General features: G+C 36.1%; 2 protein-coding genes and 1 long non-coding RNA gene across 4 annotated transcripts; 1 reads left to right on the top strand and 2 right to left on the bottom strand.

Moving 5' to 3' along the window:
* The first annotated feature begins 30 nt into the window (after positions 1 to 30).
* Positions 31 to 15,097, top strand: LOC117209074. 2 transcript variants are annotated; one of them, XM_033450670.1, is made up of 5 exons: positions 31 to 787; positions 3,868 to 4,134; positions 12,975 to 13,163; positions 13,408 to 13,543; positions 14,260 to 14,677. In XM_033450670.1, the coding sequence occupies exons 2-5, from the start codon at positions 3,912 to 3,914 to the stop codon at positions 14,396 to 14,398; spliced, it is 687 nt and encodes a 228-aa protein (XP_033306561.1). In that variant the 5' UTR covers positions 31 to 787; positions 3,868 to 3,911; the 3' UTR covers positions 14,399 to 14,677. The 2 variants fall into 2 exon arrangements, with proteins under 2 accessions (XP_033306561.1, XP_033306562.1); XM_033450671.1 differs by lacking the exon at positions 31 to 787 and having other exon boundaries at positions 3,844 to 4,134; positions 14,260 to 15,097.
* On the bottom strand, positions 5,710 to 8,204 carry LOC117209077. Its single transcript, XR_004487842.1, has 3 exons — positions 7,987 to 8,204; positions 6,242 to 6,364; positions 5,710 to 6,166 (listed from the first exon to the last, which is right to left on the bottom strand). It is a non-coding gene; the product is annotated as an uncharacterized LOC117209077 (long non-coding RNA).
* Positions 15,098 to 15,525: 428 nt separating the features above from the next.
* Positions 15,526 to 20,747, bottom strand: LOC117209071 (eukaryotic translation initiation factor 3 subunit A). The gene is made up of 5 exons (XM_033450667.1): positions 20,546 to 20,747; positions 17,225 to 19,894; positions 16,918 to 17,141; positions 16,634 to 16,836; positions 15,526 to 16,546 (listed from the first exon to the last, which is right to left on the bottom strand). The coding sequence occupies exons 1-5, from the start codon at positions 20,592 to 20,594 to the stop codon at positions 16,450 to 16,452; spliced, it is 3,243 nt and encodes a 1,080-aa protein (XP_033306558.1). The 5' UTR covers positions 20,595 to 20,747; the 3' UTR covers positions 15,526 to 16,449.
* Between the last annotated feature and the right edge of the window lie 155 nt (positions 20,748 to 20,902).

Raw genomic sequence — 20,902 nt, 5'->3', positions numbered from 1 at the left:
AGACAGCAATTTATTAATTATCAAACAGCAAAATTGAATTGAGCAACAAATCTAGCGACGATCGTCAAACAATTTCAATAATATTAAGATTCTGTCCATCGAAGTACTTCCTCTAATGACAGAACTAACAGCAGCTGAATAGTAAACGAAGTATAAGACGGTATTTCATTAATTTAGTACTATAGTCAATAGAGAAATTCAGTTGAGCAACAACTCTGCAGAACTTGTCGAACAATTTTAATAACGTAACGATCCTGTCGTAGTCGACTAGTAGACGAAAATAAGAAACTATTTCATTAGTACTTAATCAACCGTACACTGGATAGAGCAATTGAATTGTACAGCAGGTATATTGACGCTTGTCGAGGAGTTTTATTAAGTTAAGGACAGTGTCCGACGAAAGGGACACTTTTTTTCAAAACGGTGGAAAGGAAGTCACGAAACACGGCGAACCACTACGGTATCCACTACACGGGCTCGTACGCTTATAGCAACGGAGCACCGAGCGTGTACAACAGCTATCCGACGAACGGCGGGTTCGTGCAGTCTCATCTCCATGAAGACTATCGGCCGATTTACTTTTACGTAGCACAGCCCTATACTATCCCGTACACGTTCGCCAAGAGACCGAGGCCATCGTCGCTGCTGAGGCCAGGCAAACCTCGGAGCAACTGTCGCGTCAAGTTTTCCAAGAGGCTCGGCAACGGCGACTTCTCGCAGAAGGTCAAGCAGGGCGAGTTCTCGAGAAGCCTCAGCCAGGTGCACTTTGTCGAGAGCCAGGGGCAAGGTATTTATCATCATATTTTTCTTCATCTAAATATATACATCATTGTAGGTGACATTTAGAGAATCGATAGTGAGAGTCAAAAATGAGCGATACACCGATAGCGATAGAAAAATGATGTTCGTGTAATATTGGTTTACGTATGATCGTTTTTATTATTAATTTGTAATCCTGCGTATTTTACATCCTTTCTGTCAATCCATTTTCAATTTATATGTGCCACATTCATGCGTTTTTAACTTATACAATTTTATTTATAACAAAAGTTTTTGAATAAATTTTGTGCCTTCAAGGTGCATGTTGAACCTTTGACTCTCACTGCATATCGCACGTGTGTTTTGAAAATATGTCACAACTTGAGATAATTCTGTTCTATACTAAGACGTATAGACCAAGAGAGCGATTCTTCGTTCTCCCCTCACTTTGGTAAAATTTAAGGTACATGTTTTTTGCCAAAACGATGTGTTTAATACAAGTCACTTTTGCGACGTTTCCAGATAGGTTTCCGCTTTTCCTGAAAAGCACGTTTCAGCTGATTTGTGTTTGAAATACACGCGCGAATGTAACGCGTTAACATTTCGTTGTTCGACTTAATTGAATATTGTACCGTGTTTTATCGTGTCACTCGATAGATTAAATTCAAAAGCTGGTCGTAATTTGCTTACGAATATAAAATTTCTGCTTTTATATTCTCGCAATCCAAAGTTTAATAACATCTCTATTTCGATATATTTATATTAAATATTGTACGTAAAGTAGAAAATTTTGTATTGAATTTGCAGTAATCGAGTTCAGCTTGACCTTTTTACAACGTGCTAAGCTTTAGATATATTATCTTTCTAAATATGACAAAAGCCGTTGAAATGATCAATTTATGCTTCACAAAACCATTTTGAGAGTGTCTTGACAAAATGACCGAGCTGCTGAACGAAAGGAAAGCAGGAGAAGGATGAACTTTAATGCTCGAAATAATTGGAGAATTAAAATAATTGCTACGTTGATGTTGTCGTTTAATAAGCTGTCGGATACGCTGTGTGAATTCGATGTTTGATAGGTTGCTTGTTATTCACTGGCCTTGCTTCCTTTCATCCTTTTTCCTTTAGAATAGCGTGCAGATTAAATATCGTCAGATAAGCACTCTATAAATTTTTATTATCGAAAGAATAATGTATCCTATTTATTCTATACTGTTCACTTTGACGAGTACAATATGTTTCGGAAATTCGACTTCACTCTCTATATTCTTTTTCCAAACACTTTTCATCTGCTTCGTACAATCCTATCGCTCTGAGAATTCCGACAAAACAGTAATTCATCGGACGGATGAAAAAGGTTTCTGGAAAAGTAGCGTAATATTTGGTCTAGGCGCTTTCACACCAGCAGTATTTTTCTAGCAGACCGGATAATTGTTGCGAAAGCGGCATAGTTTCTGTGGCATAATTTAAATAGTTGCTGTCGTCAAGTAGACTACCGATACCCACGCGTCGAGCGTCTTGTCCACGATTAAAGCGTCAACAGGCTGCTTTTGCCGAAAAGAGAAACCGCCACCAGAGAAAGGAACATTGTCCAAATATAAGGCGTCGTTCCAATCAACCTACGAACACAGAGGACATCGTATTTGGACGAGAAATATGCGCTGTCTCCGAATGGTTCTCGCGTTTACTCGCAAAAGGAAACAAGTTGTACGCACTAACTAGTTACGAGTTAGCAGAGACAGCGAATAGGACAACATTTTTCCACGCACCTCCTAGGTTTATGTTACGATATAAAGCACACGAGAACGTAAGGAGTTAAGACTCTTTTATTCGCTTTGATGAGTAGAGATAACTTTAGAGGCTTTCATGCGTGTTGCAGGTTCTGAATTTTTCACTGAGATCTGTAATTTCAGACAGTTTCGAAGACCTTAGCAGTGCTGAGAAATCCATAAGGTTGAAAAGCTTTCCGTGATATTTGAGATTGCAGAGGGTCTCAGAGATTTGAAGAGATCGAAGAAAATGAAGAAATTGAGAATCCTATAAAAATCATTTAAAGATCGATCAAAGATTTGAAATACATATACGGCATTCCAGATCGGAGATTTTGGGATATTTTGAAGTTTCTAGTGCGCTCTGGCTTCGAAACTTTCTAGTGGTAGTTGAGGTTTCAGAGGGTTTCAAAGATTCCAGTAGTATAGGGTAATTGAGTATGTTCTAAAGGGTCTGAGGTTTCGAGAGGATTTCAAGAGCATCAGTGGTTCTAGATGCTAGTGAAAATTTTGGGAGTACCAAGCACTTTAAAAAATCGATATCAGTTTTGAAATTCGTATTATAGAGAGATATCGTCCAAAGTAGACTATATTATAGTTCTACAAATATCCGAGTAGACGCAGGGTTCAGTCGAATAACACGTGAAAGCGGAAATAATGTAAATGTAAAAAAGAGAAAAAGATACAGAGTAAAATTTGTTCACAAGACGCTTCATTTCCGAGAAAAAAGAATTGAAAATTTGTCACACGCATGTACTACACCGATTTTTAACTAAACATATTCAAACTTTATTTTCTTGAAAATGAAGCTTTAAAGATTTTATTCTACATTTTTTACTTATTTTTACACGCACAATGACCATCTGTCGATTACTTAATCCTACCTAATTTTCAGACTCGATTTTATTAAAAAGTAAGCCGAAAATGAAAAAGTTTTATTCTATATCTTTCCCTTATTTTTACACAAGGAATCACGGTGTGCTCGCTTTTACATCTCATTCAATCGGACCCTGTGTATGTCGACCCTGTAATTTCTCTTACGCTCTATCACCGACATTTATTCCCAAATATTTCTATACTTTCCTCTTATAAATCTCGTTTATTTCAACTTTGTTGAACTACAATGATTTTATAGTTAACACAACGCATACTTATCATGTACGAAGCTTCATGTGCCGGAGTTTAATTACACGATGGAATGCACCGTACACAAACTTGTTTCCTGTCACAGTATATAAACTTCATTGAAGTTTCATGGGCTGGCCGCTCTCAGAATGAAAGGAATGCGAGCCGCGCATCCGGTATGACTTGCCACTTCTTTCGTTCCTCCTCTGTCCAGTGATCTCAAACTATCCGAAGACTGGCTTGCCCCGTGATCCAAGGATGACGTCGATGTTCCGAAGGGGCACGATCTTTGCTACGTTCTTCCTGTCGTTACTGGGCGGTGGGCTGGTTTGTGCTGCTCTGGTGACGCAACATTGGGTCGAGGCGCGACCCTTGAGAACTCCAAATCCTCAAGAAAGTGCTGGCAGAGTTCACTTCGGCCTTCTTCAAGGAAAGAAGGAACTAAACGTCGCTTATGGCTGGAGGACATATCATATCTCTGGTAAGTTCTTCCAATAGTTCTTGAATGATGTACATCGACTATACATATAGTTATAAGTATTAGGATACTCTTTGATATCTAACTGTTAACTAGCAGGTATCATTGGGCTATTGGGCACCGTGATAATTTAGCTTTAAAGTATTTCATTTTGGAGTTTTCAATTGAATTGGATCTTATTACTAATCAACGCCTCAGAATAGTCATCCAATCTTCTTTGAATGGCAACCATCAGGTTCATATGAGAGAGAGGTAAATTATGTCTACAAGTGTAGGAAAAATCTATAATTATTAGTAAAGTATTACTATATAGTTTTAATGAAAAAATTCTACAAAAATATAAATACATACTATAAATGGAGGAACATTTGCGACGTTGTTTAAAGAGCCACTAAGACTCTTTTGATTACATGTATGGAAAATTAATATGAAGTTACTAGTAAAATATGTCAGTATAGTCCTATTGAGACAGATAGGTAATGAAAATTTGTGTGATTAAAATTTTTAGTGAAATGACAGGAGTATATATGTTTATATACTATTATTCTATAAAAATAATTAATCTAAAATTAAACGCAACAAGTCTCTGGGAAATACTTTGCGGTTATGAACGTGGTCAGCTTCATTAAACTATTCGACTTTAGCCAACAACCACCACATGGCTTCTAACCATCGGAACCACTTTCTGTTAGATAAAGCGTCACGGTTAATGGATCGGATTTTACCTTCATCCCTGAACTGTTAACACTCTCCATTCAAGGATACCATCGTTTTCTCTTCCTACTACGTATCTTCGTTTTTTTTTTCTCACAACGTGTTATATTTGCTCCACCGAGCATATAGCTATTATGTTGCTTATACGACAGCAAATGCATTACCGAGTGGTAATTAAACGCTTGAACTCCTTTCCGTGCATTTAGTGGTTTCTGCAGTCTTTCATACATTGTACTTTAAACCGAAGCTTCCAGGTACAGAGGCTATTATGTACTCTACGGTTTCTGTAATCATTAAACCATTTACAGTTGCGTTCCACTAATGGATAGCTGCGTTTTGGTATTAATAATTATCTTAATAGCTTTCAATATCGTCGTTCTACAAAATGTTTCATGCATTTCATTTTTGGAAGTCGAAGGTGAAGAAAATATCCTGCCTTTTATGGGAGAACAATTATCAAAATCCAATATATCGTCGACTAATTCTACGTCTTGTTAAAACTATCTCTTCATTTGATTTTCAGATTTTCGTTATATATGTTTTTGCCATCTTCTTGAATATTTAAAAAGTTATGTATCTACATGTAGAATAATGTTAGATAATTTAAGTAAATATTGAATTATCAATATATAAATTATACATCAGTATCAAAAATCTAGGAATATATATTAATATCTGTGAAATTATAAATATCAATCAATTACAAACATATAGCACGTGCCCATGTTTCATCTGTAAATCGAATTAAAGAGTAATTTAAGTAATATAGAACTAGTCAACAGTGTATGGAATTCCAGAATTGCTTCACTGTGAGAAACAAAAAGTGTAGCTCATCACATTTGTCCCATACTATCTTCTTTTTCCTACATTAAAATATTTTCTTTTATCCACTGAGTAACAAATTGAAAAAATCAACAAAACCGGCTGTCATACGTTTCCCCTATGATTTTCGCTTGTTTTTTCGTAATCGAGTAACCGGAGGTTTTTTTCAAGCATCTAGAATGCGAGCTCGTATTGGGTATACGTGATTGCTTGCCACGAAGATTACCAGGAAACATCGGTGCTATTTGCACAATTCAATTTACGATGAAGTTTATGATTTAAAACACTGACCACGTAGTTTTTCAACACGACCGTGTACTGGACACGGACACTGATCTGTTAAATTATTCAATCTGTTCACCGTTGGCTAATCTGAGTTTCTGACGAGTTTCTCACCAACAACGCGTTTTACATAACTTTCATTCGACGCAAGGAGGGTGATCTTATCTTCGAAAGAACAACCAATCACGACAGTCTGTCTCTATTATCTGTGTGCTACCTACAATGACACCAATCGATAATCAATTGTGATTGCAGCAGTATATATTTATCCATATACTTATCTTTATCTTACCTCGATCGGTATGACTTTATTATTCAACCACTTCTCTAAAACGTTTCAGATAATTGCCCCGAGAAGATTGGAAAATTCTGTACGTAATTTATATCCTGCAGCTGTCATCCTTGTGTCTTTATCCTGTTGATGAAACAGATAGAATAGATATATACTAAGAAGACCAAAAAATCCTGCATTCAAGTCATGTTTAGAAATCATGGATAGCTCAATAGACTTACAGAATAGATTGAAATGTACACATAACATTTAATTTCTGCTAATTGTCATATTTGTGCTTTTTTTGTCTGATAAGCTAAATCGTTCGCATTATTGAAGATCCTGTAGTCCATGAAATCTATGTTGTCTGCTACTATGTAACACATGTTTTACTGCATTTGTTAAAATGGTTAAAATAAATTACATATATGGATTAAAGAATGTTGAGTAATGTGAACAACTTATTGTTACATAGTATTTTGTAATTAAAATAAAATTTGCAAAAGTTAAATGTTATGGCGTATGATATATTTTAATCTGTCGCGATTGAAAAGTGAGAAGTATATAAAATTCGGGTGACAGTGCATTCTAAAATTTTAGTAACGTGGGTCATCGATGACCATCATTGCCAATGGACGCGTTAACGAATCGAAGCCTCGATCGTGTAACACGGTCGAACGAAACTAATCCGAGCACGCCGATTATCAAATAGTAGATTTATGGGAGATACGCGCGACTCTGCCGTTCACCATCTCCCACAGAAATCGCGTGCAGGTACAGTTATGCCGAATGAGATTCTCCTGGTCTGGCCAACTATCCGGCAGAATTTATGGTCCCAGTATCACATTGGGTACCTGAAGCACCGGAGAATCTCCCTCCATGCGGTTCTCCGCGACGATAACTCGTCCACTGGATATTATTCCAGGTTATACACATTGGTCGAGCTGGTGGAATCAAAATCTGATGTACTCCTTAGAAAATGAGCCGTTCACCAGAAACGATAATACGTAGCATGTACATATAGCGATAGTAATTTGCTAGCGGATTATTAAATATAATTCACGAGTGAATTTCTGGACTAGTTAAATTCAAATACAGTATGCAGGACAGCCTATTTTTACCTATAAGTGATACTGAAGTAGGAGCTTAGAAGTTACATATTGAACAAAGCAAATTAATTAATATGTTTCTATTGATATTTCTACTGCAGACTCAATGGACGTTATCTGTCCTTCCAATTGAACATAAATTCTGAAGTATTAGCATTTATAGAATGAAATGGGCCAGTCTGTCTAGACTCCTTTTTGAACATTCATTTTCAATATTTTTACCATAGAGATAAATAAATATGTGTCAGGTGAATTTATCCTTTGAATGCTGAGAGAGAGAGAGAGAGAGAGAGAGGGCAGCGTTTTGAAAATATATGAACCAGCCAATATTGATTGTAATAAATCTGACATGAAATTTCAAATATTTATTAACAAACAAAAAATGTACAAAAACTAGCTAAACATAAACTATGGTACACATTTTGACACAGTTTACTATAATAATAAATGTATTACATCCATATTCATGTACATATACGTACAAGAATATCTATCCAGCCAATATTAATTTCAAATATTTATTAACAAACAAAAAAGGTACAAAAACTAGCTAAACATAAACTATGGTACACATTTTGACACAGTTTACTATAATAATAAATCTATTACATCCATATTCATGTACATATACATACAAGAATATCTATCTATACATACATATGAGAAAAATGCTGGAAATGCGAGGAATTCTTGATTCGTTATCTATCCATGATTTTTCGCCAGCTTCACGGCCGAATTCGAATAACAAGAGTGTTCATAATGCTCGCGTGTCTTGTCATCCTGATACTGAAATCGTTATTGCCGGAGGAAACTGTTATCGTGCCATAAGCGGCGGTACAATGCCGGTCGAGCACTCGAGCGAAAACATCCGTTCCCCCCTAGCATCTTACCCTCAACGTGGACTCAGCCGGTATATTCACGTAATCCATGGGGTACACTGTCCGCCAGCTGAAACATTTGAATAACAATTTTACGGGCTCACCGTGTATAACGGTTCGTCTCACGCACTTCGGTCTCGGCATAATTTTCGCGGCAGACCGGACGCAAAAACCTGCCCAGTACCGGCGAAATGGTGTATCCTCGTTACTTTGCCTGTTTATGGCCTAAATTGGTTCCTATTAGATGGTAGATAGTCGCTTACTTATTTTTTATGTAAAGCTATACCTATTTGTATTTTAGGCTTTCTAAATATGTATTTCTATATTGCAATTTATAAAGGAACATACATATTGTACATTTGCATTTTAGGTTAGAAAGTTTGACGTGGAGGTTAGGGTCTAAAGGGAGTAAGGGATTTTGATAGAAACTTGAATTAGATAAACAAGATCTAAAATTAGTCAGCTGAAGAAAAATAGTGAATGTAAATTTCCTTTCAAATTTAACCTAGTTACAGTAATCAGAAAATAGTTCTGCAACATCAGATAATATAAAGGTATGGTGATATTTTTTTTTATCTAGTTACACCTATATCTGAAATTTTCATTATCTTTTTTTCTACAAGTTTCGTATTGGACGCTCGATCTACAGATCCAATTTCCTCGTAGCATTTCCCGCCCGCCTCGACATATTCGTTTCTCTCAGCAACCATTTCATATTGCATTCTCGATCTGGAAGTGCAGTGTCTTTTTTTGCCCAGTTTCTGTTCGTTCACAAAATCTTCACCGTGTAACAAGAACTTGATATTCTGGTCTCGATCTTCGAAGAAGTCTGATCTGTAGAGCAGCTAATGAAGACTGAAGGATATCCTTGAAAAATATCCAGAGCATCCTGATATATTTCATCTAGTGAATTGTTATACGTATAGAATACTGGAATTTTTTAACGGGATAATGTTGTTTAATATTTTTGATCACAGATCATTTGTAGTTAACTTTCGTTTAATGCTTTTGATTATAAATAATTTGTGATACTTTTACGATGTGAAGGTTTTAGAAATGCTTTGTGTTACGATGACCGATAAGTTTGATGTTCAATGTACACAGTGCATATCTATGGAAATCGGAGAATGTAGCAGAACGGTAATTGCACTCTCATGGCCAAGCAGTTTGACCCAGTGGCAGCTAAGTGTAGAGTATCAACCACATTGCAATTCTTATTACAGATGACTCTCTCTTCACAGGGGCAATATTTTCTTTATCACCTTCTCGTATTACGATTCAGTAATGACCAGCTACGTATCGAATAACAATCTCCTGTTGAAACTGTACATTGTGGACAATTTCTTATTCACGATAGTGACGTCTACTTTTTATATGAATCCTCGGATCTATCTTTACATTATATACAAGATATTGTACAATATTCAAAGAGATATATACAATGTGTAGGAAATATAAGTGTAACGAGAATCGTAACGTGATTCTACTCACTTCCAGATCGAGGGAGGTTCGTAAGAAAACGTTGATGCAAATGCGGCCATGATCATGAAAAATCCAAGATTAAATTTTTGTTTATTGGAACGTGTTCCTCCCATTACAAGTGACGAAAGTCTCGAAGGAACCATAGATCGAAAACGATTCTTTCTCCCTATCTAATCTGAATCTTTGAGTAACATGAATGATATAAATCTTCAAATAGCTCGAATAATTCGAATTTCAGTTAAGCCAAATAATTGAAATCCTTAAGCAACTTGAATAATTCGAATCTTCAAATGACTTGACTAATCTGAGTAATACTTCAACGCTACTGCCCAATTCCGCGTATATGCGTGTGAAAGCAGTTATATAGATGGAGCCAGCGTGGAATCAGGTTCAGCCGTCTCTCCCCCGATAAGAACAATGACATTGTTGGCACGCGTCATGAGAAACGTTTCTCTTTCATATAGCCACGGAATGGTCCCAAAGGGACACACGAAGAACACGTACCGGTTCGATCATGTATGTAGCGATAGTCGCGTGGCGTGCACGATCAACCATCATGTATAGTTACTATTTAGCTTGAAACGTGAGGTCAATAACAGCCTCTTCGTTTTATTGTACCTGCAACGGGGCAGCCATTGGTATGCGTGACGCAATGAAATTGGCGTAATCATTTATTAATTCCCTCTCCGTTCCTCTTCGACTATATAGTCCATTGATAATCACGAAAAGAATTAATCGCGCTGATGCACGCGACTAGCATATTCTCTTTGATCATTCGTCGAACGTGCGCTTAATGACAAAGGCCAATGGCATTTATTATTTTTTGAATGGTATTTATCTCCTTCTTTCTTTTTGTCAATCGTAGGTAATAAATTTTTCAGCTGAATTCTAACCTTCTTGTGAACCGTAGGTTCTTTATTGGTGGAGGAATTCGCGAGATGTTAATTGCTGGAATCTTGTACTTGGAAATAGAATGAAGAATTTGATGTAAAGTAGATTCCTTAAAACGGAGGAATTTTAAATCGATAACGACCTTTCTTTTGATACTAGAATATTTGGAAGCGTAGTGTGCTTCTTAAAACGTATTAATAACTTTCATTTTAATATATATTTCAGTATACGATATAGATTGGTAATTTTAATGTTAAATAATCTATCTATTAATTTCTATTTTATATCGATAATTTATTAACGTCTACGTTATATTGATAACGTATTAGTTCCATTAGTTCCAGTCATTATATATATTAGTTATTAGTTCCAGTGTAGTATTAAATGATCTTTTACTCTATGTCGATTCTCTGATCTTTTAAAAATTTTTTAAAAATTTGTCGGATGATATAAGAAGGTTAAATGAAGAACACATTTTATCCATTTATTAAATAAAAATTCTTCAAAATGGAAAGGAAGAACGCAAGAAGAAAAAATTCTTTCTTGTCGCTGTATGATTAATGGTTTGGTGTCAGCGGTTATTTAAATTACTTAACAGTAGAACAGACAGCCGTAAGAGTCTAGAACTGTCTGACACGGTTTTAATTCGTTCCCGATGGAGATTTCATCAGCGGCAAAAAGTTTTGCGACACCCACGCGCAAAAGAAGCGGTTGAATAAAGAAATGCGGCCCGAGGGAAAGATTCCGTGAGCGAGAATAGCCGCGACGGTTGTAACAATAGGAGCAGAAACTGGTTTCTGAGTGTGCAAAAATCCACGACCGAGCCTCGTGGTCGACTTTCACGTGCTCGGGCTACGTCGTATCATCGACTGTTCTCCGGATGCTGACCACGGGGAATATTAAAACCCTTTTTCCTGGAAAACTTTCACGGCCAACGAAAGTCCTGGATCACATTTCATCTAGTTATAATTATCTTTATAAATTCCTTTTTTAGAGCTGTTCTAAGATTGGTACTTTAAGATCAAATGAAATGTATCGTACATTTCTTCTTTTCTTGTTCCTTATGTTTGATAATCTTGAATTTGATTTTAAAGACACTGAAAGTCCTAGATTATATATTTCCTTGCTTTTGTCTGGTCATAATAATCTCTGTACACTTCTCTTTTTGTGTGTGTTCTACAAGGTTGGTACTCTGATCTATCAACTTCCAATTTCTTCCCTTGAAATTATACAATTTACATATTTTAATTGATCTTCTATGGATGTTGATTTTTTATAGATATAAAAAATATATTTTTGAAATATGAAATATATCATATTAAATATATTTCTTGAATTAAAAGGAATCCTCCCTTATGAATAGTACAAATTTCTTTTCATGATTTCAAATCGAATTCATTATATTTAATGGATTAATGGTATGGTTGAACAAAGAGTATTTTAATAATTACGGATTTAGCCCTCAAGCAACCAAAGGTTACCAAAAATTACTTCAATATCCCACTTATTATTATTAGATTAGATTGTTTTAGAGAGAACATATTTATTTGAATGATTCTTTTCACCTACATACCTACAAAAATCTTTTCCTTGTGGCTGAACAAAATTATTAAGGCAAACTACTGTAATTGAAGAATTTATTCTTTATTAAGGTAAAATATGGTCGTTTTGTGTGCTGGAACTGAGTGCTTGGAGTAAACGTCGAACACAAGAAAGGGTGCAGCTCTTGAGAAATTCCTCGGATGTCCTTTCGTGGACGCAAGTTGTTAACTTGGCGATTCACTGAGAATCCCGCCCGCGGCTAATTAAATAGTCCGTTATTTGCGATGCAATATAACTTGAACTAGCCAAAGCAAGAGTATTTACTGCACGCTTAATTATTCATTACGTACCACGATAGCTTCAGTTTGCACGTCAACCCAAAGTGGGATTCGGTTTGCTGAGAAAAATTGAACTCTGAAATGCATGGAGACTTTTTCAACGATAATAATGGACCCCGTACATTAATAATATGCTAATGAAACGTTGATTAATGATAATAAGAGTTTATTATAGCAATTATAATAATTGATTTGTAGATTAGTTTGGTTTTCAACATACTTTGCTCTAATTTGATCGGCTCGATTTTATTAACTATTTGCAATTTAATTATTTCTTTTTTTCTAGGGAAATTAAACACTCTTTTTTTAGTCTACAGACTTTTTGCTTGTTATTTTGTTATTTTTAATTATAATTTGATAATATAGAAAATATCGCAGTATTTAAATGCAAATGACTGAAATATAAATGCGAGATAACGAGGTCCGCATCGTTGATTTTTACTGCTGCCACTAGGAACGTTGAAACGCTATTATTAAAGTTATCGCATAAAAATAATCGTTTGTTTCGTTTCAGTACCCCAAATGATCAAGCAAGATCCGACAGTGATGTCCTGGGGACTGTGGATCAGCACTCTAACAACAACCTCGGCTGCACTTGTCACCGCTGGCCTGGCTGCTCTACTCGCCGTTTTGAACACAGCCACTTCTCCTAGATCTAAGATCCTTTCTGACCCTGGAGTATATTTTATAAATATCTTAACACGTACGTCGATGAAAGTATTTAATTTCAAATACTTCATACAAATAAATTACGTTAAAGTTAAAATAGCAAAGAAGCAATCTTTTTCAAAAATTAAATAAAATTTATCGTATCAGTACATCAGAATATTATAAAAAATTCAAGATATTAACACAATTGCAATTTGAAAATTGGTTAAAATTCATTGGATCAATTATATCATAATACGTAAAATTTGAAATAATAAGCTAATTGATATTTGATTCAGTACTAATGTGCATGGCGAGTACGAGTACTTGGCTGGCGCAGTATTACACGAAGCTATACTTCAACGTGCTTCCAAAGGAGGACATTGATAATATGTGGACCAGCGAAGGTTCTGCCGAGCTTGGTTATTCATTTTGGTAAGAGACTTTTCATTCTTCTGCTCGATAGCATGCTTGCATTCACAATAGAAATCCTCAGTCAAGCCTCATCGATGATCTCTCGCATTTTCGTAGTTGTTTGCAAGTTTTATGCACGCCATTCGATATTGTGAATGTTTTTCGATTTCCAGTAAAAGTCCAGCCTTTTCAAATAACGAGCAGTGAATGCAAAGTGTGAAACTTGCAGCTTTGTAGAATACTATTCAATTTAAGTTAATTTATAATTTGTAGTGTGAAGTATCTTATCTTTTAAACGTTCAAATTATTTTACTTTTATCATTCTAAGGATTAAGAAAAGAGATATGTTTATTGTCAGACTACAAATGTTTATGCATTTATGGAAAATTTAAATGTGCAAAAACTTACACAATATATAAATCAATAATATATACACAATAATACTTTATCTAAGTGGCATTTTTTAAATTGTATTCATAAAAAATATAAATTTGCATAAAGATCTACGATCTACTTGTTATTTCTGCATGTATTAATACGTTAAGGAAAGTGTCCTTGAGAATTTATCTGATTTTAGATATGTAGTTATATCTAATGTAACTTTCCTTCTTCTAATCATTGTTAAGTTACAACAGTCAAAGCGTAGGAAAAATGAAATACAGAAAATTATTTAGGTTTCTAGAGGTATATTTGAAATTTAACCTCTGAATTTTCTCATTCCATTGCTCTTCTTTCAGGCTGGTTGTTTGTGCTGGTGTGGTGCATTTAATCAGCATAGCATTGGTAGGCTGGGGCTCAGGACGAGACAAAATCGAACGCCTGGAGACAATTCCCGCACTGGAGGAAAAGACCGCCGCGGCAATAATGCTGTATTGAATCCCAAGGCTCTTGAGACGAGGACTCAAAGACAGAAGAGATCCATTACAAAAATTACACAGAGTGCTGCTCATATTTGTTAGCGTGTGTCGAGGCAACAGGAGTCGATTAAGCAGAGAGCTGGCTACGATATTTCTGCTATTCGAGAAAAGACAAGTTCCTAGATGTTTGTTAGCATACTTAGCATCGTAATGTAAAAAAAAAAAAGGAAGAGCAAGCACGTTAACGGTATTACCACTTAAATCGTGTTAAAGCTTCAGTGTGAAATTTGAAGAATGTTAAAAAAGACCTTCGATTTATATAATACAATTATTGTCCGATATTCGGATCATGAATTTGTTGAAACATTTAAGAATAAATGAAACGCGAAATCCAAACTAAAATTTCACTAAACCGAGTGCAAAGGTGGAAACACGATTTTTGTAACGATCTGATCAGAATGTAGTTTCCGGCTGAACGCTTTTATTTAAAAAAATATGACCGCGAGCTTTTCAGACCGCTGAAATTACCAAGAGTGGAAACCAGGCCATGTAATTGATCGTTTCTACACGGAGTTATGAGCTTGCACCGTAATATTGCGTGATTCAAAACATTTTGAACAGTTGAGTACGCGTGTGACAAAGTGTATACTATACATGATGAACTATATCTATATTTTCGTGTAACAATTTCGAGAAATATCAGATATAAATATATACGTATACCTATGCGACAGTGCATCGCGATTTGTTTTATTATAATAACAGTATATTTCGGCCATCGTCATTGAATCACGTCGGTCGATGTCTTCTCTAAATATCTTCATTGTTTTTTCTAATCTTCCTTGCGTTTGAAATATCTAGTTTTATACGCGCATTTATTAATGCTTAAATTAATCTTCCTCCTTTTTTAGAAACTTCTAGCCCTTTTCTTGCGTACAGTATGATTAACAATTAGAATTATAAGAAGGGTAGTATATATATTTCTTGCCGTTTAGGTAAATGAAACAGAAAATAGATAATAAATAGTGTGTTCATGTTTTCTATCTGTACGTTTGTCGGCAGCGACAAAAAAGTCAACTTAACTCAAGATTTCATGAATATTCTGTTCATTAAGTTTCATAGGTTGTAAATAGAAACGGAGTTTGATACTCTGTAGTGATTTATTTATTACGTAGTATCTTAATTATTAACTATATCATAAATGTAATAAAACAATTAAAAAGACAATACGGATAAGATGCGTAGATCTTCATTTATACCACAATAAAGAGGTCTGTCCTTATGTTTTATGTTTCAAAACTTTGTTGCATTATTATATAATGCTAAATATCGTTGCTTCGGATGAGCGCCGAAGATTACTTTATGTAGATCTTTTAACCCTTTGCGGACGAGTGTCGGCAAATAGCCGCCCGAATCTGTTCACAGTTTCGGACAGTTATTTTGAAGTGGACGTTTATTTTTTCTGAGCGATAATCTTAAGCATATTTATGCTTAAGGATGCATGCAGGGTGATGGTCGAGTCAGAACGAATTTCAATCTTTCAATGGCATTACCAGATGAATCAGAAAGCTTTTTATATATTATTTATAATACCTTATACACGATGCCTAAAAGTTCCAGAAAGGACATGTTCGATAGTGATAGTAGTGATGACGAACATTATTTTGAACCTGACAAGATAGAAGACGAAGACAATGCTTCAGACAGTGGAAACGAACTCCGTTCAACAATGAATCGGCTCAGACGTTTCAATATTTCTAGTAATAGTGACACTGATGATGAACTAAATATTAATGAAAATAATACAATCCTCAACAATGATTAACGCAAACGTTCAACGTGTATATTTTTTCAACTGTGCGCGAAAATACCTCTCGTCCACAGCGACGCTTGCTCTTCAAGCGGTCTCGTCCGCAAAGGGTTAAAATCACACGATTTGTTATTTCTTTCGTCTTTTTCCAAGGAAAAGGTACCACGCCATGTGTACCGATTTTATAAAAAAATTGATGTAGCAGTTAGGATACAAGAAAATTTCATTAATTTCTTGAGACTTTTAACCTCTGCCATCTATTAACGCCGGCTCACCTGTGACCATCCATCGTCTTCAGGCGGTCGTCTTCTCTCATCGTGTTTTGGTGGAAGTCTATCATCTTTAGTATCATCTCGCCTATTAATTTAAAAATATTTAATAGCATACTCATTTCAAAATTAAAATTTGTAAAATTAATTTTTGAATTAATGAAAATATAGTCACTTTTCATCGCGTCTTGGAAAGTCTCGAGGCGAATTTTGTATTGTATCGCTTTTATCGCGCCAATTTTGACTACGCGTTCTACCACCGCCACCGCCGCCACCACCTCCGCCACCACCACCGCCGCCACCACCTCCACGACGATCAGGCATTCTGCCACGATTACGAGGTCCATCAGATAACGGATCACGTGGAATGTCACGCATCTGTAAAATATTGTTAAGTAAGTTGAAAGTATGTTTTATTTATGATTCGGTAAAGCTTTTATACAATTATTTTATACTTACTGGACGTCCATCCATTCCACGATCTTTATCTATCCGATCCCTTGTATCATCCTTATCGTAATCGTCTTTTCTCCATCTCTCGATGGTATCTTTCTTCGGTTTATCGTCATCCCTTCGCCATTTATTATCTTGTCCCTCTCTCGCGTCCCGTCTTTTCCAGCGAGTGGATTCTTCCTTCATACCGTCATCTTTTGTATCAACAGGACGACGCCATGACATTTCAACTGTAATCAAATAAAATGTAGATAATATCATATAATCATATAATCCTTAAAGCATGTTTGAACAATAAAGCGTAGAAATGCACCTGGCCTTTCTGGTATACGATGACGTTCTCCACCTCCTCTCCATCTGGTTATTTCCTTGTCCCTTTGTCTCTCCTCTTCTAACTTTCGTTCTATTTCAGCTTCTCTAGCCCTAGTAATCTCTGCCTGTTTTTCAATCTTAGCTAGACGTTCAGCTTCCCTCGCTTCTTCCTCTGCGCGTCTCAATCTCTCTTCCTCTTCTCTCTTAGCTCTTTCCTCCTCCAAACGTCGTTTCTCTTCCTCCTGTTTAATACGCAATTCCTCTAGACGTCTTCTTTCAATAGCTTCAGCTCGTTCCTTCTCCCATTTTGCTTTTCTTTCAGCCTTACGCTCCATCTTACGTTTCAGCAATCTGCTAACTCTCTCCTCGTTCAATACTCTCTCAAATTCTTTCAACTTCTCTAAATAAATACTCTTACGCTCGGCCAAAATTTTCGCTAAGAAAATATCATGATCCTCCTTCATCCTTGCCATACGTTCACGAGTAGCAACAGCCTGCTGTCTCTCCTCAATGGCTGCAGCAATTCGTTCAGCTTCCTGTTGTTCCCAGCGTTGTTTAGCTAATTCCATTTTTTCTTCGACTGCTTTCTCTAGTAGTGGTATTTCTTCTAAACGTTTAGCACGTTCCAGGTAATCTATTTTCTTCTCCTGTGACTTCAATTTCTGCTGCATCTCCCTACGTTCTTTCTGCAATTCTTCTGCTTCTCGAGCTGCAATTTGTTCTGCATCTAGTTTCTTGATTTCATCTTCATCCAATTTCTTCAGTACCTTCTGACCATGACTAGTTTGAGATATCTGTTGCATCTTTTCCTTCAAATGTCTATCCTTGATCTGTTGGATTTCACTCTGTTGTCGCTTCCTCTCACGTTCTTCTCTCTCTTGTTCGAGTCTCTTCTGCTCTGCTAACATTTGCTGCCTCTGGAGCTCTTCCTGCCTTCGCATTTCCTCTTCCTCACGGACTGTATTAATATGTTCAATATATTCTTTTCTTTCTTCTATAATCTTGTGTCTTCCTAGGATTCTCTGGTGTTCTTTCATTTTGGTTTCATGATAATGGCTTACCATGGCAGAACGCAATTTCTCTCGCTCCATCTTCTTCTTATTCGGATTAATAATATTGATCGCTCGATGCAGCACGGTGGCCATATTTACAAGTTGACAGCGAATCTGTTCAGAAGGCATTGCTTGTAACACGGGACCATCGGGATGATCTTCTCTCTGAGCTTCCGACAAATCAACTCCAAAGTGCACACACTTCTTTCCATGACTAATCCTTATCTGCATGTCGTTGTATCTTACACAATCCACCAGCAGACGTTCTAGGTGAAAGTCTGTCGTAAATTTGGCGAGTTCCAAAAGCCTAGCGAATTGTATCGTTTGATAAACCTGCGATATTTGATGAACCAGACGTACAAGTGTTACATCTTGTAAAGCTGGGACATACTGAATCAATGGACTATTTTCGTCTGCTTGTAGCGTTTGAATGACAGAATCTACTCGGCTACATAGCTCCAAAGGATGAAACTCGACCTCAAGCCATGAATACAATTCTTGCAATTGTGGTGATGCTAAATTAACAATGTTCAAGCGAACAATGTCTTTAAGCAAGGAAACTCTCGTTGGTGGCTGAGTGAGTCCTAGAAGTGTAGCAAGTTTCTGAGCTTTCTCTAATGGACTCTTGTCTGTTTCTATAAAACGATCAAATTCAGGGTGCGCTGATGGCAGTGGGATAGATAGGGTGGCCAATAAGACACGATTGGCCATTCTCTGCTGTTCTTCCAAAGACATATTCTTTTTCATTTCGCGGGAGAGTTGCAGCAATTTAAACAATGCGGCAGCATGGAATAGATAGTTACCTGCCTTCCAGAAAACCATGGCTAATTTCTGGTAATAGTTGGCCATGGTTTTTGGTACTGGAAGTTTCTTAGATAAATTCATCATACCATGTACATCTTCGGAGGATTTGAATGCTTCTTGCCACAGCTCCATTTGTATTGCAGAATCAAGTTGATTCAAACGCGTTTCCAAATTTAGCTGTTGCGTCTCCGCCCTGTTCATGGAAACGTTTGAAACTAGCGCCGGTAGTTTACAAATCTCCTCTAAGTGTTTGCGTAGTTTTTCGCACAATTTACGAAATTCAGTCTTACGATTATATTCAAGACAAAACTGGAAGGCCATACGTGCGATATCATGATACAACGTTTCAACATGAGCATTGGTTCTTAATAATTCTAAGCACTGGCAATAAGATTCCCATAGAAATTTCACCCATGGCGTCAGAATAGTGCGATCACTTCGATCTTGCGCATCTTCGCCACTGACTGCCGACAACAGTATGCTTTCAGGCGTGGCTAAGTTATCAAGATCATCTATATCTATAACAGCCTGTTGACTCTGTTTCCGCGCTTGATTCGTTTTTTCTTCTGCCATGCGTAAGTATCCACGTATGACATTTTCTAAACTTCCAACATTTACAGATTGGAACATATTTCGATACTGAAATAGGCCTTCCTTTGCTATGTGCGATTTCTTCAGCTCCACACATAAGTCCAAGTATTTGAACATTATCGGTTCCAATACCGATTCTGACCAATTGTATGTCCATTTTTTATTGCGGAAGACTTCTTGCAAAGTATCTAATGCTCGGGCTGGTTTGCCTACTTCAATGAATTCTGTCACAAAAAAGAAAGGAAACATATGTTTTTAAATTTTTTCAAAGATAATTAATCATTCTGCTTTATAATAATTCACTGCGACATTTTCATTATAACCATATTAAAGAATATCTGTCTAAGAATAATTTATAGCTAGTGTTTATGTAACAGAACAAATAAAGAGATACAATAATGTCAAAGTTAGGTCAGTGTCACGAAAAGACATATTTAAAGAACATTTACCACATAAAGCTTTTTATGTTCACATAAAAAAACATATATTAGACAACTTTATTTAACATAAACTAATAAGCTTTGTATTTCAACAAACATATATAAAAGAATAGAATATTATATTTCATTCGGAATCATAGTATACTTTCTATTTAAGACTCTAACCTTTTGCAACTATTCCGTTCTAAGTGCATATGGTTGGGCAAAATTAATATTTTAAAAAAGTCAAATGAGACGTGACTTTAGCCATATTGAATGTTATATGACAAGTAGGAAACGCCACTTATGGCGATTAACCAATATTGTAAAAATACGGTTAAGTAAAATGATATGGATCGCAAAATCTTTGGATGAACGGAACGAAAGAATTTTTGCAGCTCTAGATTAAATAGGTATCGGCCATAGTCATTCTTGTTACGAAATAGTTATACGAACCATTTGCTCTTTTCAGAGCATTCTCAGGTCTTTGTCCATATCGCGCCATTTCTTCACGGAATATAGTCGATTTCAAACCATACACGCTATCATAGGATTCGAAAAATTTCTATGGAAAACCTAGGATATATTTTCTTTTAATTATACGACGTTTATCACGGCGTACCTCGACCGCGTGTACCGGATGAAAGGCGGAAACTACGGAAAAATGGCTTCCTGTAATATGCGAGTCAAGACAATTCAACTAAATTTTCCAACACTTTAAAAATAAACAATATCTCTAATTAAATTATTACAAAAAGCATTTTAGTTAGTTTATCGTTTTTTCTTATGAAAATTATGAACTTTTTGTTGCTG

This window comes from Bombus bifarius, unplaced genomic scaffold (genome assembly GCF_011952205.1).
Source record: "Bombus bifarius isolate JDL3187 unplaced genomic scaffold, Bbif_JDL3187 scf7180000008165, whole genome shotgun sequence".
In the NCBI taxonomy this organism is placed as follows: domain Eukaryota; kingdom Metazoa; phylum Arthropoda; class Insecta; order Hymenoptera; family Apidae; genus Bombus; species Bombus bifarius.
The sequence above is the reverse complement of the archived record's forward strand: the minus strand, read 5'-3'. Positions and strand labels throughout refer to the sequence as shown.